General features: G+C 41.1%; 1 protein-coding gene across 2 annotated transcripts in view; it reads left to right on the forward strand.

The window, feature by feature from the left end:
* pold1 (polymerase (DNA directed), delta 1, catalytic subunit) overlaps positions 1 to 27,092 on the forward strand; it is a 48,355-nt gene that overhangs the window by 6,728 nt on the left and 14,535 nt on the right. For both annotated transcript variants that reach the window (XM_057817509.1, XM_057817508.1), the window contains exons 4-17: positions 2,446 to 2,586; positions 2,709 to 2,834; positions 2,914 to 3,082; positions 5,803 to 5,917; positions 6,002 to 6,131; positions 9,601 to 9,767; positions 11,831 to 11,935; positions 12,005 to 12,145; positions 12,328 to 12,438; positions 15,927 to 16,118; positions 16,193 to 16,281; positions 16,702 to 16,818; positions 16,901 to 17,014; positions 17,087 to 17,234. In XM_057817509.1, the coding sequence (XP_057673492.1) occupies positions 2,446 to 2,586; positions 2,709 to 2,834; positions 2,914 to 3,082; positions 5,803 to 5,917; positions 6,002 to 6,131; positions 9,601 to 9,767; positions 11,831 to 11,935; positions 12,005 to 12,145; positions 12,328 to 12,438; positions 15,927 to 16,118; positions 16,193 to 16,281; positions 16,702 to 16,818; positions 16,901 to 17,014; positions 17,087 to 17,234 (1,865 nt within the window). The remainder of the gene's footprint in view (positions 1 to 2,445; positions 2,587 to 2,708; positions 2,835 to 2,913; positions 3,083 to 5,802; positions 5,918 to 6,001; positions 6,132 to 9,600; positions 9,768 to 11,830; positions 11,936 to 12,004; positions 12,146 to 12,327; positions 12,439 to 15,926; positions 16,119 to 16,192; positions 16,282 to 16,701; positions 16,819 to 16,900; positions 17,015 to 17,086; positions 17,235 to 27,092) is intronic.

A 27,092-nucleotide genomic window follows, 5' to 3' on the forward strand; every position in this document is an offset into this window, starting at 1 on the left:
ATAATAAAGTCATAAAAGAACCAAACTTCATGAATGTTTTTTGTGACGAAGAAGTATCTGTTCCAATCACTGTATCGGAGAAAAATCAGAGTTGTAGAAATAGCTGGAAACTCAAGAGACCCATGACATTATGTTCTTCACAAGTGTATGTAAACTTTTGACCACAACTGTATATGAATGGGTTTAGATGGTTTCTTTATAAAAAGAAATGAGACCACTTTACTGTATAACAATAATTCAAGTGCTAATATACTTCTCCAAAACACATTACAAACGGACACTTAAGACACCGATTAGCATAATCGCTAACTAGCTTAGCAGGGGTTAGGGTTCAGGATTTACACAAATACTGGGTTCTAAACCTCACATGGCTGATTTGTGTACACTCCACCCTTCCCAATCACTTATCTTTCTGGACCCCCCACACCCATCTTTCTCCTTAGTCATCAGGCCCCCCACATGGTGTCAACCGGGAATACAACTAGCTAACGATAGCACCAACATATTCATAGTTAGTGTAGGCGTTCAATGTATTTCTTGTTTCTGCTTCTTCTGTCTCTTTTCTTCTGTTCCCCCATAACCTCTTCCTGTTAGCTGCTTTCTCCTAATAAACGGGCACGTTGAATGATTACAATGGGAGTATGTCATACTCCCATGTGATACATTGAAACTGTTCGGACCAATTGGACTCTCAGATTTCCATTCTCCGTGTCAAGCAGTTGAACAGGACAAGTGTTTAAAAAAAAAAAAAAAAAAACACTGATTAGCATAATCACTAACTATCTTAGCACTTTGTGCTAAATAGTAACATCTCATCAATAAAGAATACAAACAATACTATTGGCGTCATTTATTCACCTCTGACAGAAGCACACTGGCTCTAGCAACACAGTAGACAGTCCAACTCTCGACACGTCGTAATACATTATTATTGATTCACAACCCAACCTGAGTGTAGCAGTAAGCTCTGTCTCGCTCTTGCTCTAATCACTAGTGCGTGCGCAGCCTCATATTACACATAAACAAGGACCCAAACGGAACTGCTCATAACTGCCGGCAGTAATCGATTATCAAATTAGTTGGGAACTAATTTATTAATCGATTTAATCGATGAATAGAACGCCTTTATTGTCATTACTCAAAGTGTTATGAGATTCAAAGCTGCCCCATAGAGTGCACACACACTTACGCATAGAATGGACTGATAAATATATAAATCTCCAATATGCAAAATTAAAAAAAAAAAAAAAAATATATATATATATATATATATATATATATATATATATATATATATATATTATGTGTTTGAACAACAGTTTCCATTTGAAAGACATTTAAGGCCAAGTTTTAGCTTCCTGGCTGATGTCTTAAGAAGCTGCCTGAATAGCTCCATGTAATGTTCTTTCTTCATTATGTTGTCAATTTGATGAAGAACTCCAGTTTCTGCTGTAGCAAAAAAGCCCTACAACATGATCCGCCACCTCGATGCTTCATACTTTAGTTTCAACAGACCACCGGACACGTCTCCAGAAGTTAAAATCTTTGTCTTCGTGTATTTTTGGAAAGAGGCTTTTTTTCTATTTCTTTAGGAATAATGGCTTCATTCTTGGTGCGTGGCCTTTCAGCCCATTTCGGTGCAGGACACATTTCACTGTGGATAATGTCACTTTGTTACCAGCTTCATCCAGCATCTTTACTAAGTCTTTAGCTTTTGTTCTGGGGTTGATTCACACATTTTGGACTAAACCACGTTTATCTCTGGGACATACAGCCAGTCTCCTTCCTGAGCAGTGTGAAGGTTAGACATTCCCATAATGAAATTGCACCCAAGGATGAGTCAGACTTGTAGAGTTCGGTCTTTGATTTCCTGGCGTTTTTTTTTTATCTTCCCATGATTTCAAACAAGGAAACAGAGTTTTTGAGATGTGGCCTTAAATACATCCTCAAGTGTGCCATCTATTAACTCATGTTGCCAGGAGCTTCCAAAGCCATGACCTCATCATCTGGACTTCCCCGTGTTCTTTAAAGACATAACACTTTTTGTGTATATAAACATTTGACTTTGAGGAAAATAATATAAAATTTTGTCAGAAATTGTCTCATTGTTGTGGGATTCAAAAAATTAAATAATTTCAGTTATCCTGAATGACCTGAAACAGGAGAGGTTTAGTCTGATTTGACAGACAGTGAGACAAAAATGATACATTTTTGAACAGTGTAAACTTCTGGCTTCAACTGTACATGGAGTGGAAGGGCCAAAACGTGGCACGAATTCTGCATGGCCCTCCAAAATCTTGTTTTTTCAATAGTTTTTTTTTCAAAAGAAAATAATGAGTTTTTTTTTTTTTTTTTTGTGTGTGTGTGTGTGTGTGAGTGTGTGATAAATCATTGATCATTCAATGTATGCTTCTGCTAAAAATTCAATTGTCACAATTTATGCAGGCGCACATGTGGCAGGCATGCCCGGTCAATTACATGGAAAAGTCCCCATCATTCGCATGTTTGGAGTGACGGACAGTGGGAACAGCGTGTGTTGCCACATTCATGGTTTTGCCCCTTACTTCTATGTTCCGGCACCAAATGGTTAATATTTCCTTTCGTCTGTCACTTTTTTCCATTCTGTGTATGTTTCTAGGGGGAATGCATAGGGGAATGCATTCCACGCTAAAATGTATTTATTTTTTACTAATTTGCTTTGTGAACAGGATTCACACCAGATTACTTGGGTGAATTTAAAAGAGAACTCAACTCAGCTGTGTTAAAGGACATGCGCTCCAACAAAGACAACATCTCCGTCACAGTATTAGCTGTGGACATTACCCGCAAAGAAAGTGAGGACGTGAAGAATGATCGTTTTTCTGATGACTTTCAGCTTTTTTTAAAATTGATTTTGGTTGTCACTTTCTCCAGATATGTACGGCTACCACGGCAAACAAATCATGGATTTCTTGCGGATCACCATGGCCATGCCGCGTCTCATTGCGCCCGCCAAGCGACTGCTGGAGCAGGGTTTGAAGTTCGGACCTTTTCCTACGCAGTGTTTTAAATCATTTGAAGCCAACATAGATTTTGAAATCAGGTGAGTTTTTAATTTTGAGAATGCTTTTAAAGCAAAACTCCTCGTATATTATATTGGTGTTTTTTCCTATGTACTTTTTCGGCCACGGACCCATGATGCAAATACCGTGACGGTACGGGGCGATTACAAATAGCAAAGTTGTGTGCAGTTTTTGCCAAAACACGTACGGTTTCACTAATCTTTGCGACTAACATCCACGTTTACAGTATTTCCAAAAGCCCCATTCATTTCCAATGGGGAACAGTGTTTCCCACAGGATTTTAGGAGACTGTGGTGGGAGGGTCTCTGACCAGTTTTTCCCATAGGATTTTTTGAAACGGTGGTGGTGGGAGTCGGAGTCGGACAGCCTCACCATGTCGTGCCACGGCGAATTTTTTTTTTTTTTGTTCATTATTTTTTCCCCCCAAGAAGAACCATAACAAAGATATAGTTGAAATATTTCATTAGCGAGGCTAATGTTATAGCTCTCAGCTACGGTACATGTATGTAAAATGCGTAGCTGATTACAGCTACGTTACCCTATGTAATAATGCGACTTTTTTTTCTCGTAGCAATAGTATGACTTACATCTCGTAGTGACTCAGGGTTGGCTACCCAAACTGTTGAAAGAGCCATATTTGACCCCCCCCCCCCCCCCCCCGCCCAAAAACAAACTGATACAGTATGTCTGGAGCAGCAAAAAATTAAAAGCCTTGTACAAGCCTTATAATTATCAATACTAGCTATATTAGCCTACTATAAAAATCACTAAGTTGGCTAGAAATACATAATTAGCCTTCATGATTAAATGTTTATTTTCCCTGCAGTGGATCCTATTGCGCACCACGTGACTACTCTGTTGTACGATGCTACCACAAGTTTAACTTCATTACAATATTAATGAATTGAAAGAATGTTTGTGTCATGTTTGTCCTCCTAGAAATCCTATTAAAACAAAAAATATATTTCCCTCTCCCATCTTTTTCCATTAAAAAAAAGACAAGAAAAGAAAACAGCTCCGAAGCAGCGCTAAAGAGCCGCATGCGGCCCGAGAGCCGCGGGTTTCAGACCGCCGTCGTAGTCCTCCTTTTTCCTTTTTATTTGACCCTCATAAGTACTACATTACCGCAACAATAACAGTCCTTCTGTCAACTGACCCATTTACAGGACTGGGGGAATTCTAATAGCCGTGTAAAGACTTTTACTTGATTCGGTGAGAAGGTGAATATTTTTTTCCCCGTTGTTCGTGAACTAAATTTCCACACAAACGCACATCGAGGTACCATTAACTTAGCAAGGAGATGTATGAGAGTCATTTTTCGAGTGTCCCAGAGCTGGCGAAATTGGGGGGGGGGGGTCATTTATCCAAGTTTCGTCAGCCGTAATTGTCTGAAGTTGGCGCGCCGGTGTTGTGCCGAAAAATAACCACTCCACGCGAAATGTCCCCCCTGACGGGAGCGCCCACACGTCACTCGTACAAACAGCCTTTTCTTACCAATCGATGGACATGGAAACGACGTTCTTGTACCGTGAATATGTATCATTTTACTCTGCTTGAACTAATAAATATTTTACTGTGACCAACGCTCTGAAAATAGAGCAAGGCTTTATTTTGGGCCCCGCCTCTCCGCGCAAGTTCAATCAAAGTTTGCTTTCCGTCCAAGACGGCCGTCCACCGCTCACTTTCGCCGAAAAGTCCGATCCAAACTATTGTAATGCCCCGGATATGGGGAAGAAGGAGAGAAGTCTATATTTGCTTACCCACTTGATTGTGGTAACAATAATAAAGAAAACCAATAACAAAATAACAGCGGGCTGCTAAGACATGCGACCGCAATCTCTCGCTATCTCGCTCGTTCTCCCACTCTTCCTACTCGTTCCCCTTGCGTCTCTTAAATAAATAAATAAATAAATAAATAAAATACTACTCTAAAATGCTACTCTACTACCTGGTAGTAGAGTGGAGTGGGCTACAGCTGTGTAATCGGCTGACTGACGCATCTGATTTTTTTTTTTTTTTTTTTTTTTTTTTTTTTAAATCGGCGGGGGGGCAAACGAGACTGTGGCGGGCCCAAACGAGACTGTGGCGGGCCGCCACAGTCTCGTTCATTTGTGGGAAACACTGGGGAAAAATGCCCAGATGCTAACAAAGTGACCTTAAAAGGCCCCAAAATCTACAGGAAGTGACAAATAAACATGAAGTGACCTGGAAATACCCTAAAATCAACATGAAATGATCCAAAATGTTCTAGCACTGACCCCAGAATGGCTCAAAATGTGCAAGAAGTTTCCCAAAATTAACAGATGTAAATACCCTAAAATGAACAAGGAAGTGGCCTAGAATGCACTCATTGCCCACCATTGATAATGGTACACATCCAATTCATTCAAACTGGGAGGACAGGCTGTGAATGCTCATCTTTCAGTGCCATTAACGGCGCTAGACGTCCAGTCCATTTTGATTGGGAGGGGCAAATTAATGATCGTTCATTCGCCCCTCCCAGTCTAAATGGATTGGGCGTCTCGTGACACAAAAATGCCCCAAAATTAATAATAATTGACCCATGGCAGATCACATCATCCGCACGCATATTCTCCCAAAAAAGCCTTTTTGGGTATTAATAAGACATGATGTAATGTGGGGCAGCACGGTTAACTAGCAGTTAGCTCACCTTTCTATTGTATTATGAAGAACGTTGCTCTATTTTACCTCTATCTTCATGAGGGTTTTATGTTAACAGATTCATGGTGGACTGTGATGTGGTTGGGTGCTGCTGGATTGAACTTCCTCAAGGGAAGTACAGAGTCCGTGAGGAAAACAGTGGAGGGGACACATTTTCCAAGCAGCCAGGCAAGGTGGGTCTACCTAACCTGATGTAATAGCAGCACGCTGTGATGTTTTAATCTAATGCTTTACTATTAACTTGATGTATTCTTTAGGAATCCTTGTGTCAGTATGAGGTGGATGTTGCATGGACAGACTTGATAAGTCACCCAGCTGAAGGCGAATGGCAGAGAATTGCGCCGCTCCGCGTCCTTAGCTTTGACATTGAATGTGCGGGAAGAAAAGGTGCCGGAAATATTCCATCTGTTACATTTTTGCTAGTAATTAAGACTGTTTCACACTAGTGGCAGCCTAGTTTGAAAAGCAGCCCACGGCAAGCTCAAAACGAGAGGAGCCACATAGGCTGACGCAGACACTGTCAGGAAGTGAAAAGCGGGGGGACTCCATGTATATTTACTAAGAGTGTAATGGTATTTGTATTTGTCCTGTACCGTCACGGTACGGGCATCTCAGTTCGGTGCACGCTGTCAGACGGTAAATACACTTGAGTAGGGGAGAAAAAAATCCATGTCGGAGTTAGTCCTCTTCCACTCCAGGGGGCTGTAGAGGTAATGCACCTAAACCAGCAACTGACATTAAGGTGAAAAGCAGGAAAAATATAACAGAGGAAGTTATTGTTGATCATTACTAGGGAAGTCATGGTAAATGTACAGCAAGTAGAGTATCAATTGCACAATTACATGCACGCTCTTAAGTGTATTTATTCTACATTGAAGCGTTCACAAGAAGCGGGAGATAGCTTCCCTTAAGCACAGGAGCCAGTATTAATTCTTACTTACTTACACGCTCATGCATTTAACTATTTACAATCGTGGTGTCAGTTGACCCACAAGTCTTTGTGCCAGCGAATCGCACCAGTAGGAGCGTCATGTTACTAGACCGAATGCACAAATAGGAGGATGGTGTTGCCACATCGTAGCTGTGCTGGCAGCACCTCTAGCAATGAAACAGTATTTTCAAATCAATTTATTTTGCTCTAGTCCTTGGCTGAAGGCATTGAAACACTGAGTGAGTATTAATTTTTGCACTATTTGCACTATTTTGCACTTTTTATTTTATAGACAGTGGCCGAGTGGTTAGCATGTCTGCCTCACAGTTCTGAGATCAAGGGTTCAATCCCGGGCTCCGGCCTTTCTGTGTGGTGTTTGTATGTTGCCTGCGTGGGCTTTCTCCGGGGAATCCCGTTTCCAAAAACATGCGTAGTAGCCTGATTGAACACTCTAAATTGTCCGTAGGTATGAGTGTGTGCGATTGGCTGGCAACCAATTCAGGGTGTACCCCGCCATCACTGCCCGTAGTTGGCTGGGATAGGCTCTAGCATCTCCCGACCCTTGTGAGGAAAAGCGGCATGGAAAGTGAATGAATGTTATGTGGAAGTGTATGTTCACTGGCAATGGTTTACAGTTAACTGTATGTAATCTCAACATTGACAATTATAGTATCTTATTTTTATAAAGTTACAAAGGTTGCCAGCTGACGAGTGCTACCTGACTTCAATTGTAACCTCAGTTGATCCCTACAAAAATGGGTCTGTTTTTCCACATGAACTGTTAGGGGTGTAACGGTACACAAAAATCTCGGTTTGGTATGTACCTCGGTTTTGAGGTCACGGTTTGGTTCATTTTCGGTACAGTAAGAAAACAAAATGCAAAATATAAATGTCCTAGTTGTTTACACACTTTTGTGCTTTCAACAATAGGAACAGTAGCCTATACAAAGCTAGAATTCTGCTCAAAAAGTAGCGGGTATTTAAAGATAATAATCCAACAACAATTTGCCTTTCAGACCCCGCGTATTGGTCAGCTTTCTTTCTGAAAGAAAGAAGGAAAAAAAAGTCCTGTGCTAAAGAGAAAAGCAGTCCCAATGACAAAGATTTTAACATTTTTTACAAATGAAATGAAATGCCTCAATGATTTTTTTTTCTTATGAAGGGCTTTCAAAAGCTTTATTGGTGGATTTTCTCAAGTTAAAGCGCCACACAGAAATTAATAAATTTAATTGTGTAAGCAGGATGTATGTATTATTCTTATTATTTAATTACAGGTGTTTTAGTTCATTTCAATTTATTTTATTAAAATATGCTATTATTTATTTTATTATATGTTTATATTTTACACATGTGATGTAATATTCATTTATATTGTATATTTTATGTTGTATAACATTAGTTCCTATGTGAATATTAGTTCTTACTTGTTTTGTTGTGGTAGGATGGTTTTGTATTGAACACGGGGCCGTGTTGGTTATTATTATAGCAGAGAAGACAGCAGTAAAGACAAGTCAACTGTGCCCCGATCTACCACTCAAGAGATCTGATGGACTCAAAAAGTAGGTTACGTTTGCATATTAGTTTGAAAATCGACCGGATCCACCGTATTATTACACGAGTGACTTCCGGCCCAATCCTAGCTAGTAGTCTTGACGCTGGAGGGCCGCATCTCGCGACAAATAATAAACTCTGCAGTTCTTTTCGCGTGCATCGCATTGAGCCGCTTCTGGGACGCATCTAACACGCGGCCGCACTGCGACTGGTGTGCATTGGCTGATTGACTCTAACGCCCGCATTTCACTGCGTTCTCGCGACGGCCACGTTGTCGCGCTGTAGACGTTTCTGGACTTTCCTACCGTGTTGGTCCTCATTATAGTAGAGAAGACTGAGTAAATATAATCTACACAAAAAAAAAAACTGTAACCTGATCGACTCACAGCCTCGAAAAGTAAGGCTTACGTTACGTCAGAAACTCGTTCGGTACGCCTCCGTTCCGAACCGAGCACCAAGCACCGAAACGGTTCAATACGAATACATGTACCGTTACACCCTTATGAACTTTCAATTAAAGTATGTTAGAACTATAAAAACAGGAATTCACAAGTTTGATGTTTTCTGCTTATACATTTTGCACTTTAGTGAGAGCTGCTTTTCAGTTTTAGCCAATAGAATCCTTAACTTTCAAATGCTGTGATCGAAAACAAGCCTTTTTGTTTTTCCCGTTGTACCAAACGCGTACCGAACCATAACCCCCGTACCGAGGTATGTACCGAACCGTGACTTTTGTGTAACGTTACACCCCAATATTTACTATAGTCCCAAGCACCTCCTATTTCAAGGAGTCGGGGAGATTATAATAGCTGTGTTGAGTTTTTATAAGTTTTGGTTAGAAGGTGAATAGTTTTTTCGTTATTCATGTACTACATTTCAACACAAAAGCACGTTGAGATATTATTTAGCTTAGCAAGGAGAGGTGTGAGAGCCATTTTGTTCCAGAGCTCGCGAAACTTAAATGCGTTTTTTTTTTTTTTTTAATCAAGATTTCATCAGGCGTGAATTGTGTGTATCCGTCTGTCAAAACAGCCTGATAGCACAGATATCGGTACACCTGCCCCTCTGCTATTGGATGCATTGTTGAAGTCAGCGCGGCAATGCTTTGAAAATAGAACAAGTTTCTATTTTGGGCCCCGCCCCTTTGGCAAAGATTCAAGTCTTGCGCTACTGTCCAAAACAGCCGCCAGCGCTCACCTTTGTTGAGAGATCCCCTCCCACATACACAATAAATGGGTTGACGCTAGTGTGAAACAGCCTATACACTACAGCAAAGTAGTTTTACTTTGTGACAAGGCCATTGCTAATTTGTCTCTCCATTGTCATCCCCCCCCCCCCCCCCCCTTTTTTTTTTTTTTTTTTTTTTTTCTCCAGGAATTTTCCCAGAAGCAGACAAAGACCCTGTGATTCAGATAGCGTCCATGGTGCAGCGACAGGGCGAGACAGAGCCCTTCATTCGGACAGTCTTCACACTCCAGTCCTGCGCCAGCATTGTAGGCTCTCAGATTTTATGCTTCACTCAGGAAAAGCAGCTTCTGCAGGTAAACACATTGCTTTATTTAAACGCAACATCACATTCCGCAGGAATTCCTTTTTTTTTTTTTTTTTTTTTTTTTTTTTTTAAACCCTTTCATGCAAAAACTATGATTATTTTTTTCTTAAATGTTTTTGTTACATTCATATAAGACAGTGGTCTAAAAGTCTCGATTGTGGCCCACGGGACAGTATTTCGCAGCCCCCATTTGACATCCAACTGTAGTATTAGTGTTGCCCACACTTATTTTGCGATGGGCAATAGACAAAAATATCAATCACTTTAAATAATATGAATGGATTAATTGATTGATCCATGTAGGGAAAAAAGGAATTATTTAAATAGAAATAAACCAAAAATATTTTTTTAAAATCAGTTTTATATATATAAAAAAAAAAAAACACACACACACAAAATTCAAAATGAAATAAAATTATTTAGAAAAAGTTCAAATTTACAAATTATAATACGTCGAAATAAAGAATAATGACATAAATTCAAATACCGTAATTTTCACACTATAAGGCGCACCTGACTATAAGCCGCCACCCACCAAATTTGGCACAAAAACTGCATTTCTTCATAGATAAGCCGCACTGGACTATGAGCCGCAGCTGTCCTGAATGTATTATGGGATATTTACACCAAAAGATATTAACCTGCTGATGCTTTATTTGAGCGTGGCATTATACGATTGTCATAAAACCAAATGAACCACTATGAAGCTTTGAACCAATTGGCTGCAAAGCTTCATTGCTTCAAGAAGTTTAATTTGGCTATCACTGCTCCCTTGGGGGAGACAGTCAACCTCTGCTGTCAACACTGTTGTTGCCCAACATGCCTCCTCGCATGCAATGCAGCGCTACAGATGTAACGAATCAAAATTCATGTTCTTTGCTAATTATTTCTTCAGTTACTGTTCCAGTTGTTTCAATAATTGCTAGTTATGATATTTGGTAACACTTTATTTGACAGTGGTGCCATGAGACTGTCATGAGACAATCATAGTTATGACATTAAACTGTCATGAGCATTAATGAATGCTTTTAACATATGTCATTTAGCGTTATCCGGCAAAAGATGTAAAAGATCCAAGCAGGACATAAATGGAGTTGGTGACACAATTTGCCGGATGACACGTCATGACATCATAAGCATTCAGTAATGCCCATAATAGTGTCATGTCATAATTATGACGGTCTTATGACAGTCCTGTGAGGTCAAATAAAGTGTGACCTATTTGTCGATTTATTTGGGTTAATAAACTGCAGGATTCAAAATAAAGGAAAAAAGAAGCGGCTTATTTATAGTCCGAAAATTATGGTAACTTGGCCATCACTGCTCCCTTGGGAGAGACAGTCAACCTCAGCTGTCAACATAGTTGTCGTCCAACATGCCTCCTAGCATGCATTGCAGCGCTACAGATGTAAATAACAAGCAAAATTCATGTTCTGTGTTAATTATTTCTTTAGTTACTGTTCCCAGTTGTTTCATTAATTGCCAGTTATGGTATTTGGTAACACTTTATTTGATAGTGCCGCCATAAGACTTTCATAAGACCATCATAATTATCAGATGACACTGCCATGAGCATTAATGAATGCTTATGACATGTCATTTTGTGTTAGTGACATAATTTGCGGATGACACTTAATGAAATCTCTCATAAGCATTCATTAATGCCCACGATACTGTTATGTCATAATTATGACAGTCATATGACGGCACTGTCAAATAAGCCGCACTGGATAAGTCGCAGGATTCAAACTGAGGGGGGAAAAAGTAGCGGCTTACAGTCTGAAAATTATGGTAATAAATCTCTTGTCACCTCACATAGCTTAACTCTTTGGCTGCCATTGACGGCAATAGACGTCCAATCCGTTTTAACTGGAGTTAGTTGAGATGGATTGGACGTCAATTAGTCTTTTCAATGTCAATTTCCCTCTTCTGCTATCTACCACAACACATACTCTGTGACCTGGGCTGCAGTGAATGATTTCAGCTAACAATAGCTCTGAACACTGTCCCTGAAAGGGTTAACCTTCTCTACGACATTGTGTTTTGGAGCAGAGCTGGGCTGAGTTTTTAAGAACAGTGGACGCGGACATCATCACCGGATACAACATCCAAAACTTTGACTTTCCCTACTTGCTGAACAGAGCAGCTGCTTTAAAGGTTAAAGGCATCATTTGCTCCAAATAAATTCTTCTTTGTGTGTGCTAATCAACTCTTTTCTGTGCGCAGGTCAATCTGTTTCCATATTTGGGACGCGTGAGAGGGATCAAGTCAGTGTTGCGAGACCTCAACTTTCAGAGCAAGCAAATGGGACGCCGAGAGAACAAGATCATCAACATGGAGGGCCGCGTTCAGTTTGATTTGTTGCAGGTATGCAGGGACTTCACTCACTACAATTGAACTTTTTGGCCGCCATTAGTGTTTTTAATATGTTTTACTAACTGCCACAACATATGCTCTGTGAAGATAATAAGTTAACATACCCTGTCTACTAATAAGGACTCATATATTTTTGAATAACATAAATAGATATGTGCGTTTTTGCCTGTCAGGTTCTCCTCCGAGACTACAAACTGCGCTCTTACACACTGAATGCTGTGAGTTTCCACTTTTTACAAGAGCAGAAGGAGGATGTACAGCACTCCATCATCACCGATCTTCAGGTAACGCGCGCACACAAGGTCCTGGACCTTGACACCAGGGCCACAAGCATAAATCATGTTATATAATGTTATATTACCTCACGCTTAACGTTTTATCTGCATTGTAACCAAAAGCTATGCACTGAAAAAGTGTCGACTATGAATACTATGGAACTATGTCAATGTATCATTGTTTTCCAAAGTAAAAAGTAGTCTGCTTTCATCAATGACTTCAGAAATCGTAGACTATTTGGCCTTGGTCAGCCTGTTACAGTATGGGTGAAAATAAATAAATGAACTCCTCTAAAATGTGAGACTTAAAATGCTGTCAAAGTCAAAAAAATGTTTTTTCTTGATTTTGTTCAATTTGGTTTAAAGCCTAAAACTTGTATTGAGTCGGGTGACCATATTTTCATTTCCCAAAAAAGACACTATATTTAAAGTGTGCCTCCTCCATCTGGATAGAAAATTCAGTTTTATATAATAAAAAAACTGGATTGAAATACTGATAATAATTTTTAAAAAAAACAAACATCTTCTATACTCGCGAATCATCTTTGAACAGAATAATAGCTCTGTTCTAATCTTACTGTACGAATAAATAATGTTTTAAATAATACCTCTTCTGCAGAAAATTGAGCTTTAACAAGAAGTTCTTTTCTCTTTCCAGTGAAATAATCTAAATCAAACCATACCTCTCAACAACCTAACCTTCTCGGGACCCACGTTGACTTCTCTCACAAGAAAAACCGCTGCGTGTCCGTCTTACGGGGAAAAAAATGAAGTTGAAACGCTGTCATAATTTGTCCTATTTCAAGCATGTCGTCATATGTCGAGACAAATGACGAGTCAAATTTTATGTCTGATGTCGAAAGGATCGTATATCGATTAGGGTTGGGCATAGTTTGAAATTGAACGATTCCGGTTCCATGTTTTGATTGCGGTTCCGAACGATTGTCGATTCTGATTCTTTCAAGAAGCAGGGTAAAAAAATCTATAGATTAAAAATGTATTAGTTTATATCAATGTCTTCTCAATTTTTTTTATTATATGAATTTAAAATGTATTATTTATATGAATTTAAAATGTACTATTTTCATTTATTATAAATACAATTAATATGAAATTTAGGAATTATGTCTGAAATTCCCACAGGGTTATTTTTATCTTGTACATAAATATCAGTCTTTGAACTCAAATGTGATTAAGTTTCTTTCCACAGGAGTGCACTTTCACAAAGATTTTTTTTCCTCAAAAGCTCACGTAGAGAACATTTACTCATATTCTTTGCCATACATGTACCTTAGCTGGGAGCTACGACGAAGAATTAGTATAAATTCTTCTATTGATTATAATTTGAAGTAGATGACGCAAAATAATAAGGTTTCCTTATTTGTAAAACTGATTCTGTTGTGTTCACAGACGCATGCAATGTTTATGTTGTGACAATACCAGTTAGGCCAGTGAGTGGCGCTGTAGGATTGTGTACGTGAATGCAGAGAAGAAGAGATGAGAGCGTCTGGCTAGGATGCTTTGTGATGTGATGCTATGTATTCACTGCCACGAGTTCATTAAAAAAGTAATTGAATGCTTCATATGGCTGCTTCTTTCTAAATAAGCAACAACATATTTCAAATCAAAAATCCTTTTAATACTGTTGATTTTAACGGAGGCGGCTACTGCCAGCGAGCCTGTCATTTAACATCTAGTTCTCTTTACATGTTCTAACGCCGCCGAGTCTGTCTTTTCGCATCTAGTTTTATGTACAGTGGTACCTCGACATACGATCTCTTCGACACATGATCTTTTCGACATCCGACGTAAAATTTGACACGCCGTTTCTACATCCGACCAAATGCTCGAAATACGACGATTCATGACAGCGTCGCAATTTCATTGTTTTACCGCAAGACTGACGCACGGCGGACATGGGTTGCAAGAATGTTAAAGCAGGAAATGAGAAAAGAAAAAAAGGTGAGGCTTACCATTGAAATGAAGATGGAATGATTGAAAAATATGAGCGTGGGGTGCACGTCCATGAACTGCTTGACAATACTCCGACGACCTCTGTTTGCCAGTCTTTATACGTTAAGGTGACAGTTATTATTCTGGTACCATCGCCAAAGAGATCACCAGGTTCGTCAGGTTTTTAATCATTTCATTCAGAACTTGTGCAACAAAACACTCGTCGCTAACTGATAGCAACAAAAAGACGTGAAAAGAGAAAGTTAACTGCACGCTCTCACTCTGCCGTCAGCCCGCGGTGCGTTCATGTACACTACGCAAAATCCATAATGTATTTGTGTTGCTCTTGTAATTGCTTTTTGAAATAGTAACAGCAGTATTGATTAAGGATTTTGTACAAAACTAAGCACTGGTGTAACTAGAAGAATGGATACCACTGCAGATAGTCCTTTTAGAACAATAATGATGCCCGTCCCGAATTAATTAGACCAAAACTTTCTCCCTTTTTATTTTCTTTCAATGAGAACGTAGGTCTTAGATTTCTTTAGGTGGCCAAAATATGCCTGATCTTAAAAACAACAAATTGCAAATCGCCACCAGGGGGATCCAAAACACGTAACATGCAAACAACCTGGCATTTTAAACAGATTTAATGTAGGTTTTTGAGCTGTGGAATGAATTAACGGAATTAAAATGTATTCTTATGGGAAATAATTTCGACTTACAAACGAGGTCTTTGAACGAATTAACTTTGTATGTAGAGGTACCGCTGCACATGTGATATCAACCATAGCCCGACGTAATAATGCAATTTATTCTCATACTATTCCATCCATCCATCATCTACTGCTTAATCCGGGGTCGGGTCGCTGGGACAGCAGAAGACGGACGTAATTAATTTTTTTACTTACCTGGTTCTCACGGCGCAGCGTGTCAACTACGTAGCTCTCAGCTAGCTATGCACTTGGCACTTGTATTCCATGAAGCCGGTCGTGCATATTTGGTCCTGCAGCCACCTTTGCATGATGTAGTTGTGTTGTAAATGTTGCACTGAGCTGACTGGTCATTTTTTTTTGTAAAGTTAAGCCAACTTTTTGAGCGCCGCCGCACCGCGTCCATGGTTGTAATAAAGTTGCATTGCACAGATACGCGCTTCTTGTGGCTTCTTCTTCGTGGTTTTCAGCAGCATTTTTTTTTCAGGTCAGGGCATCAAAACATGGAATCTAAATTTAAAAATTCGAACCGTTCAAGGAAAACCGGAGTGTTAGAACCGGGTCCCATCGATGCTTGATGCCCAACCTTAATGTCGATGCAATTGTATGTCGTGGTACCACTGTACAATATGAGCAAATTTACCATTACCCTTTATGCAAAGAGAATATTTACTATTAAGAGGGTCAAAAGACAATTTGGCCAACAAAACAATGAATCGATTATCAAAATACTTGTCGATTCACTTGCTAATCGATTGGTTCATTAGTCAATTAATGGTGTTGATTTATGCTAATTCCAAATGTTATTTTCTTTGATTTTACCCGTCACAGAACGGCAACGAACAGACACGGCGGCGTTTGGCCGTCTACTGCCTGAAAGACGCTTATCTGCCGCTGCGGCTGCTGCAGAAGCTGATGTGCGTGATCAATTACATGGAGATGGCCAGAGTGACCGGAGTGCCGCTTACCTATCTGTTGTCAAGAGGTCAGCAGATCAAAGTTGTCTCGCAACTCCTGCGACAGGTAAGAGACAAATCGCAAAAAAAGACCAAGAACATAGCGAATCCTTACGATAAGAGTTTTTTGTTCATGTTTAGGCTGCCAAGCAGGACTTGGTGATGCCTGTGGTCAAGTCGCAGGGGGGAGAAGATTACACTGGAGCTACTGTTATTGAGCCAGAAAAAGGGTACGCGCTACCTTTCATTATGCTTCGGTGTTTATTACATTGCAGACCAATTAGGGGGGAAAAAGCTGAATTTTTATGCTGATTTAAAACTAAAATTGACACTTGTTCTAAAATTGCAATGAGTTTTTATTTTCTAGCGCAATGCATTTTTTTTCCCTCTGCAGCTTACCCTCCATTTAAACAAAATATGATGGCTGTCTATTATCAGTCATCAAATTTGGTCAGGGCCAATGACGGTGATAGACATCCAATCATGTGGCTCTTTTATCCTTCTGCTGTGAATTTTTATTTGTTTGTTTCTAGTAAACATCCTACCCATTTGAACAGGGAGGGTTGGCAACGAATGAAGTTGTTAATGTTCAAAACAGCTGTCCAACCTAACTCGACAAAGCATTTTTTTTTGTCACCTCGCTGCGTCAGATATTACAGCGTTCCCATCGCCACCTTGGATTTTTCGTCCCTGTATCCGTCCATCATGATGGCTCACAATCTGTGTTATACCACATTACTGCAGAAAGGTGCAGCTGATAAACTGGGGTGAGTTTGTTCGGTGACATCCAGAAATGTTATAACGCCTCTGAATGTACAAATTGGAATTGATAGATTTTTTGGAATGCAGGTTGTCACCAGCCGACTTCATCAAGACACCGACTGGTGATCAGTTTGTGAAGAGCTCTGTGAGGAAAGGCCTCCTACCTGAGATTTTGGAGAACCTGCTGTCAGCCAGAAAGAGGTGTGAATAAAGAATATTGCTGTAAACTATACATTTTTTTCAGTCATTTGGAGTGTAACGCTCTATTCACAGAGCAAAGGCGGAGCTGAAGAAGGAAACAGATCCTTTTAAGAAGCAGGTGCTGGACGGAAGACAACTGGCCCTGAAAATCAGTGCAAACTCGGTTTATGGATTTACAGGGGCTCAGGTGGGCAAGCTGCCCTGTCTGGAGATCTCCCAGGTACATGCTTCTGTCCCCACCATTGTCAAACACAGATGACCATACCAATGAAATGGCTCTAGTGCTGTACGACAGTTGTCCCCAACCTTTTTTGCACCACGGACCGGTATGATGTGGCCCCTTTTTTTCCCCAAATTACACTAAACATAAAATAACGCAATTGGGCTAAAACCAAACATTAAGTGCAGGGAAAATTAACTCCCCATCAGAGGTGGGTAGTAACATTACATTGACTTGAGTAACTTTTTGAGAAAAATGTACTTCTTGGAGTAGTTTTACCACACCATACTTTTTACTTGAGTAGATTTGTGAAGAAGAAACAATACTCTTACTCCACTACTTTGGGCGACACTAGAGTTGTTGCATTTTTTCTCTTTACTCTGCGTATTGACTTTATTGTTGCCAAAGATACAGTGTCTTGTCTCAGTGAGCTTTGAGTGACAACTGGCCTTCGTACTCCGGAACAATAGTTGACGATCATGCTCCAAATATATCTATCAGTGAAGGGGGTGAAGATACTGACAGTGTTGTTGATAACGGCCTTAAGACTATGACGGCGTTATTTTTTTCATTAGTGAGTAATCTAATTGATTATTTTTCTCATCGTGGCAACGCTGTTACCGTTACTGAGGCGGGAAAGGCTTGCGTTACTATGCGTTCCTATGTTGGTTGAATGGCGCGAGAAAAGTCTGAGAGAGACTGACTCACGGAGATGAGAGCAGAACAGGAGTGGGTAGGCCGTTGCAAAAGCGATGGGAGGTGGCTCCAATAATACCTGACTGTAGCCGATAGCCTTCAAACTACGCCCATGTGATGCTACGGTAGATTTCACATATTGTAGAACTAGATGCAATTGACAGACACGGCGGCATTAGCCACATGTACAAAGAACTAGATGCATTAGTAAACCGCCCTCATCTTAAAGCAGTAGACCTCTCAGAAAGGCTATGTTGTAGAGGACCTTCCTAGCGAACCTAAGTAACTTTCATCTAAAATGCTCCTAAATCTTGACTTTAATCTATCTTTAAATGATGAAACAGTTTTAAAACTTACACATGTCGAAAGTAGACAGAAGGGAACTAATGCAATAACGGGAGCAATTTTAACAACTTTAACGGTTGATTCACAACATTAAATGACTTCCACACATACCAAAGGTTAGTATCTAGTTATTGCAATATCCGTAATACCCCTGTGTCTAGTTAAGTTTAGGGTAAAGAATTGGGCTTGGGCCAATTGTTCCAAAAACCCTTTACACTTCACATTGTGTGACCTGTTTTTGTTTGTTTTTTGTTTTTTGTTTTTTGTTTTTTTTTTTTTTGAGGGGGAAAAAAACATGAGAAATTATCACCGGTTACTTTGCCAAGTAACTAATTACTCTTACATTCAGGTAACTGAGTTACTAACGTAATTACTTTTTGGGAGAAGTAATTTGTAAGTGTGAAAAAATGTCTACAAGTAGCAGCGTTGTACACGGCCTAACTGCGTTCAACATTATTCAACAATATAGCCAACTATTCACTACTCTTATTATTAGAGCTGTGCGAAATTTCTGATTCCTAGATTATTCGCGATTCGGCCGCGGAAGATCATAGAACGATTCGCAAACATCCAAATTACGATTATTGTCAAGTATTTCAAGTAAATGTTACGGGTCCCAAAAATGGTACCAGACAACAAATACAATAGTCTGTGGAACAGACAAAAGTGCATGAGGAACGAGGACACGATGTTGCTCACGTGCTGTCCAAATTCAGTCTGTTTAATTTCAACACAATGATTCCAACATCACATTCTAATCCGCTTAAATTAAATGTCTTCATGCTCAATAAAACGAAAATCTATTCAAAATAATATTTACAGTTACAAGAATACACATTCTTCCAATCAATAACCATCTTGCTTTACTGTAATACATACAACTGACATCTGTTGTTCTTTGTAGCTGTACGACATACTTTCGCCACAAGGGGACGCGAGCGGACGAATATAACGGTTTCATTGTCACTCTTTTCTTTTCACATCAACAAATAATCATTTTACACGTTCTTGAACAATACAGATAATGTACAGAAAGTTCGCTAAATACCTAAACAACATGTCCGCTATATACATTTATTAAACAAAGGTGGGAGAGTAATGACTACAAGTTTTGTATGACGCAATCTATATCGCAATCTACAATTCTACAGCAGAGGGCAAAATAGCCGTTGCTATCACTTCGCCATGAGAACGCAGTTTCTTTTCACTTTCTTTTGTCAATTAAACTTCTTAAACGACCATCATACTTGCTCTTAACATACAATCAACACAATAAAATTACATTTGACTCAAAATTAGTCAACATTGGTGAATACTGACCTGTGGAACAGACAAAAGTGCATGAGGAACGAGGACACGATGTTGCTCACGTGCTGTCCAAATTCAGTCTGAAATATGGGTGGAAGTCCACATCTAAGACGAGGCCAGACGGCAGCATTTCCGGTGTCAAAAGTTCCACTTACTTTTTCCTTTTAATTATACAATTAATAACAAAATGAACCTAAGGGTGAATTTTGTTCCTTGTGAAACCACAATTTATATTAATATGATTACATATTTTTGTAGTTACTACACACTCCCCCACAACAAAAGTGGCTCCCGACACTTGCAACAAACAACTTAACTTAATACTCTTTTCTTATTGCTATACCTGTCACGGTGCATTGAACTTCAAATATAAGACTAAGGTATCTATGTGTGAAATGTACAGTGTGTATAAATGGTTAATAAGAGTGAATAGGATATGGGAATGTCAGGTGTATGGGTGTTATGACAGGTGTCAATTGGTATGACGGAAAGAAAGGCTGTGGATAGTGGTGAGCATAAACTGTGGGTTGAGCTGTTATTGTACTGACTACAGGGCGTTGTACATAGGTTGGATTCCCCAGGGATCTGTATGTGAACACTTGGCCAGGACGCCTGTCTCTGGTGGATCTTCTTAGTGTTGGCTGAGTGTCTGCCTGTATCTCTGGGCTCTCTCTACCAAGATTTTCAATCTGAGGCAACACTCTTTCGTCATGGGTCAGCTCCTCTTCAGTACCAAGCTCATTTTCGTCCTGCTCTTGTCTTTCCTCATAGCCATTGTTACTTGCAGATGAAGGCTCGACGGGACCAGTGCCATCTGGGTTTGTTTCTGCCAGCTCGTGCTGTTCTGATACCTCACAACTCGGTCGAGGCATAGCGCTATCAGTCTTTGTCGGTATTCTTGGCATGCGCAGCCAGTAACTTGGGCCATCATCCTCTTCATCTGATTCACTCGTGTCATGATTCTGTGTCCGCTCAATTGACCTTTCTGCTTTCTTGGATGGTTTGTTTCTTTTCCAAACAGGTGGATTCTCTGCTTGCAGCTCTACAGGTAATTCATTAACTTGGAATAACATGTTTCGGTGGAGAGTTCGGGTGGGACGACTCCCTGTCTCAGGACTGACTTTATACACAGGATTATCACCAACCTGTTCCCTCACCACGTAGATCGTCTTCTCCCAGTATGGCTTCAATTTGCATGGGCCACCTCTTTCAACGACATTACGGACCAAGACCCTGTCTCCTATCTGTAGAGTCACACCTCTGTTTCTCTTGTCATAGTAAAATTTGCCTTTAGCACTTGATTGTTGACTGTTGGTGTTAGCTATTTTATAGGCTTCAGTCATTCTTTCTCTCCACTTTTCTGCATATCCTCTAGCAGTGGTTGCTTCTCCCTCTCTTAACAGTCCAAAAAGGAGGTCAATCGGAAGGCGAGGATGATGACCATACAACAAGTAATATGGGGAAAAGCCCGTCGACTCGTGTTTAGTACAGTTGTAAGCGTGAATGACGTGTGCGAGGTGGTCCTTCCAGTTCTCTCGTTCTTTTTCTCCAAGTGTGCGGAGCATTTGTAACAGTGTTCGGTTTAACCTCTCCACAGGATTGCCTTGTGGGTGGTAAGGCGAAGTTCTGGAGTGCTGCACACCAGAGAACTGTCTGAGGGTTCGGAACAATTCGTTTTCGAACTCCCTGCCTTGGTCGTGGTGAAGCTTTGTTGGATATCCAAACCGTGGGACGAAATCATTAAAAATCTTGTCTGCAGCTGTTTTGCCTGCTTTATTTCTGGTGGGATACGCCTGCGCAAACCTGGTGAAGTGATCCATGACGACCAGGATATATTCATATCCACCGCGACTGGTTTCCAAATGGAGGAAGTCAATGCAAACGAGTTCAAGGGGTGAGCTTGATGTTAGGCTTCCCATGGCTGCCCGGTCATGCATAGCTGGCTTTTTCTGTTGTATACACTGACACTTTCTTGTGATGTATTGCTCAATATCATTTTTCATAAAGGGCCAATAAAAGCGCTCTCTGGCCAGGCTCAAAACTCTTTCCACACCCACATGTCCCATGTTATTGTGCAGGTATGTAAGGGCTGTTTGCCTATAAGTGGCTGGTAAGACTAACTGCTTGCGACCCAGCGTTTTTCTATACAAAAGACCGTTCTCTACAGCTAGTCGGTTCCACTCCCTAGAGAGTTTTCTGGTGGGTTTGTCCAATGACCTGCGTTGGTTTTCAGTTATTACTGCAGCGTTTTTCTTCAATTCTAAGATTTTCCCAATGGCTGGGTCTTTCTGTTGTTCACTGACTAGGTCGCTGTGTGCAATCACTGGAAAGGGGTCTGTTAGCGTTGGGGGGTGAGAGGCCATGGTTAGAGCTGCCACCCATGCTACTTCTCCTTGCTGCGCAATTCTACTACCATCCCAGGCTGCACATACTGCCTCTTTTGACAAGTTCTCACTACACTGACCCATATATGCATTGATGTCGAAGGGATATCGCGAGAGCGTGTCTGCATCAACATTCAATCTGCCAGGTTTGTATCTTATCTCGAAGTTAAAGTCTGCAAGTTGTCCTACCCAGCGATGACCTACAGCGTTAAGCTTAGCTGTACTCATCACGTAAGTGAGAGGGTTGTTATCGGTATAAACAACAAAACGAGGAGCATAAAACAAATAGTCCCTAAATTTGTCGCATACCGCCCATTTCAAGGCTAAGAACTCAAGCTTACCACTGTGGAGATGGTAGTTTTTCTCTGCTGGAGTGAGTGTACGGGACCCATAGCCGACTACTCTCATTTTCCCACCCTGATTTTGGTACAGGACTGCTCCAAGGCCTTGCTGGGAAGCATCAGTGTGTAGTACAAAGGGCTGGTCAAAGTCTGGGTATGCTAGCACTGGAGGGTTGGTCAGAACATTTATGAGTTCTTCCAGGATCTGCTGATGTTCATTAGTCCACTCTACCGGGGTGCGAGAAGGCAGTTGCGGGCCTTTTGTTTTTCCCTTGGCCGGCTTGGGTGGTGATGGACTGGACTTTACCTGGAGGAGCTCATACAGGGGTCTTGCAATGCATGAAAAATCTTTGACAAATGCTCTGTAGTAGCTCAGAAAACCTAGGAGTCGTCTGACATCTCCGACTGTGGCTGGAGTTTTGTCTTTCAGAGTCTGTACTGCCTCGACATCCTTCGGGTCCACTCTCACACCATTTTCAGATACTAGCCGTCCAACATACCTGACCTCTTTTTTAAATAACTCACACTTTTCTGGCCTCAATTTTACACCATGGCTCTGTAGTGCTTGAAGAATGCGACGCAACACTTTGACATGTTCTTGGAAAGACTGAGAGAAGCAGAGGACATCGTCCAGATAGGGAATGCAACACTCATCCCTTAGTGTGTCGAGCATTTCTTCCATGCTTCTTTGGAAGGCTGCTGGTGCGTTTGTCAATCCAAATGGCATTCTTACCCACTCATATAAACCCCAAGGTGTGATAAAAGCAGTAAGGTGCCTTGAACCCTCAGCAATGAAGCCCTGATGATAGGCTTTGCCCTGATCTAAGATGGAAAACCAGCTATAACCTCCAAGTGAATCGATCAAATCTTGAATGCGAGGAAGGGGATGTCTGTCGGGTACAGTCTTTTTGTTGAGCAACCGATAATCAATACAGAGGCGCAGCGACCCGTCTTTTTTCCTGACACATACAATCGGTGCAGAATATGGAGACTTGGATTTGACAATCCACCCCTTGACTAACAACTCTTGGACATGCTCTTTTACCTCCTTGTACAGTGGCTTGGGGATCGAGACATAGGACTTCTGTACAGGAATGTCATCCTGAAGCTTTATTGACATCTGTAGAGAGGGGATGCACCCAATGTCACTGTTGTCACGGGCAAATGCGAGAGACTCTTCATGAAGCATTTCCTCTACCAGCTGTTGTTGCTCTGGTTCAAGATGGCTTAAGTTGACAGGTGGTTGCCAGAGGCCAGTTGCAGGTGGCACTGTGGTGGTGACGTTTACTTCTGCCTCAACAACCTGAACAGGCATCATCTCATCTGACTGTGACGTGATCTTTCCCAGTTCAATTACTTTGGTGATGTGCTGGATAGAGCCTAACACGGTTCTCTTCGGAAGTACGATTTCGTGTTTTGTGTGGTTGGAGATGGGTACGTGAATTTGAGGCCACCTGCTCTGACTGATATCTAAAAGACCTTCCCCAATGCTTAGTTGTTCTAAGCATGTGGGCTCTTCTGGTGGTTCATAAAGCACGACAGGGTCTGACGTATCGAGTGTAGGTGGGACTCTACAACGTACATTGACAGTTTTCCCAGCTGGGATGCTTACATCTTTACCCACTCTAATCGTGGCAATGATGTCATTTGGAGTTTTCTGGATCTGAGTAAAATTCACCATGGCTATTGCTTGTTCTTCCTCAACTCCGAGGGCCTCTTGAAGAAGACTGATCACCATCGACTGTGTTTCGACCGAAGACTGTGGTCCATTAACCATTTCATCAAGAACATTTGATCCAATAATGGGCTGTGGAAGGTGAAGCTGACTCACTAAGAAAGGAACCTGTACTGTGAGAGCTGGGTTGTCGTTACCCGGCAGATTGACCATCAGCTCCACCCAACCATCATACGGGATTTCCTGCCCATTTGCAGCATATAGGCGAAAGCTTTCCCCTGCATCAAGAAGGTCATCCAAAGGACGCACTGGATGATTAGGAATAAACCTTTCCCTCCATGGCCTGTCAATAATGCTTACTTGGGAGCCAGTATCAAATAATACTGTTGCTGTGTAGCCATTTATGAAACATTTGAGCAGATTTTTCTTTCCAATCAGGGGTACTTTATGGGTGACTTTGTGGGTTTGTCTTGTGTCTTGAAAGCGGGGTTCATTAACTTTCTGCTGTTGTGTTGATTGTTTTGAGCGTCGTGTGTAGGTTACTGAGTGGGACTGGAGCTGTGAACCGGCCTCTGGTTGTCCCTCAGCAAAGGCCGACTCCCGTTTCCCTGTTGCCTTTCTCTTTTGGAACAGCCAATAGCTCGGTGTCCTAAATCACCACACACAAAGCAATGATCACAGCTCTCTAAACCATGGCGCAAACAGTCATTACAGATGGGCACCTTACTCTTTCTCAGACTAGAAGACAGACCTGGTGGGAGATGTGCGGCATTGCTGGAAGCGGCCAAGGGATGGAGTTGGGTCTGTGGCAGTTCAACTGGCTTAGTAGTGTGGGCCTTTAAATTAGCTGTTTGTGCTACTGCTATTGCTGTTTGTTGGTCCATCAAAGCAGCTACCATTTTCGTCAGACTCTCGACCTGAGCGCTGAGGTTTTGAAGCTTGTCATCTTCTCTCTTGTCCACATGTTGGTCTCTGTTGTTCACCTGGACACTGTGTGCATGCATTGCTTTTGGTTTGGAGAATAACCCAAGCCGTCGCTGATGTTCATTTTCATCACTAATTATTTTTGTCACCCATCCAACAATGTCCTCATCAGTGATTTGCTGATTTGAGAGAAGTGGTCTTAATTGTTGCCTGACGTCTGAATATTTGGAGCTAAGACCCTGGTAGATGGTATGTAAGAAAACTTCTTGGATGGTCTTGGGGTCATAGCGAATAGCTGTGTTGGCCTGCTTTGACTGGAAGAGGATTCGCTGTTTAAGCCCGATCATTCGATATATAAACTGCTGGGTGGGTTCTTGTTCATTCTGTTTTGCACACATTAATTCCTGGAACAGTTCTGTACTTGCCTTTTCACTTAGATGAGATCTAAGGAAGCCCTTCAGCTCACAGAGAGTTATTTCGTCTTTGTTGGTAAGCATGTCTTTGAACGCCCCTGGCTTAATGGTCTTTAAAACACCACGGATAACTTCTGCCTCAGTGAAACCCTCTTTGGCGCCCTCATCAATTTGCTTACAAATATTGTTATATGTAATTTCTGAATTTTGATCCCCAATCTGCCCCCCATACACCTTAAAATCCCTACGCTGGAGATAAGGTAGATCTTTGGGAGAGATTACGGTTGGTGTATCATTCATAAAGTGTGTGTGACCTGGTGTTTGTATGTTATGTGGTGTGTTCATGCTGTTCTGATAATACTGTAACTTTCTGCCCAACTCATCATGCATAGCTTGCAGTTGGTCTACACTATGAGTGTTAGTGTCTTGGTTGTCAACAATGGGTGTAGGATAGCCCCTAGTGGCATCTATGGGAAGTGCTATATTTGCTGCTGGGGTGCTTTGGTGAGCATATGCTGGTGTTGTGAGTTCTGTTGGAATGTTCCTAAGTGTCTTTTGCTGTGGTGTAACCCTAGCTGGGCTACCAACTGTATCGTGATTTTCAATCATTGTACAAACTTGCTCATCTAACACAAGTAAATGACTTACTCCCTCATCTTCAGACTTAATTAAAGTATCAGATTGCATGTAGGCAAGGATGTACTCAACACAACTTTCTTCATCAGCAGACTCCAGATGAGTTGACTCTTGTCCATCTCCTGCAATGTCTTTGGCTAGTTCGTGCAGTTCTGTTGCTGAAAGCTTAAACAAGTTCTTCTTTATGGCCCAAACGAGCCGTTTTCGTGCAGAAGACATGGCACGTGCAGGTCTGAAGTACAGCAGTGCAGTTCCCTTGGATGGACGAAATCCCTTTCCTGGATTCGATCTCCACGGCTGGACACCCACCAACTGTCGTCACGGCTGCAGTCACGTCTTCTCGCGTTGGCCTCGTGGTTCTTTTATCACTGGACCTCACTCGTCTCGGTGTTGGATGGAGCGAGATCCCGGACGAGCCCCCAGAATTTGTTACGGGTCCCAAAAATGGTACCAGACAACAAATACAATAGTCTGTGGAACAGACAAAAGTGCATGAGGAACGAGGACACGATGTTGCTCACGTGCTGTCCAAATTCAGTCTGTTTAATTTCAACACAATGATTCCAACATCACATTCTAATCCGCTTAAATTAAATGTCTTCATGCTCAATAAAACGAAAATCTATTCAAAATAATATTTACAGTTACAAGAATACACATTCTTCCAATCAATAACCATCTTGCTTTACTGTAATACATACAACTGACATCTGTTGTTCTTTGTAGCTGTACGACATACTTTCGCCACAAGGGGACGCGAGCGGACGAATATAACGGTTTCATTGTCACTCTTTTCTTTTCACATCAACAAATAATCATTTTACACGTTCTTGAACAATACAGATAATGTACAGAAAGTTCGCTAAATACCTAAACAACATGTCCGCTATATACATTTATTAAACAAAGGTGGGAGAGTAATGACTACAAGTTTTGTATGACGCAATCTATATCGCAATCTACAATTCTACAGCAGAGGGCAAAATAGCCGTTGCTATCACTTCGCCATGAGAACGCAGTTTCTTTTCACTTTCTTTTGTCAATTAAACTTCTTAAACGACCATCATACTTGCTCTTAACATACAATCAACACAATAAAATTACATTTGACTCAAAATTAGTCAACATTGGTGAAT

Source organism: Corythoichthys intestinalis, chromosome 16, assembly GCF_030265065.1.
Source record: "Corythoichthys intestinalis isolate RoL2023-P3 chromosome 16, ASM3026506v1, whole genome shotgun sequence".
Lineage (NCBI taxonomy): Eukaryota > Metazoa > Chordata > Actinopteri > Syngnathiformes > Syngnathidae > Corythoichthys > Corythoichthys intestinalis.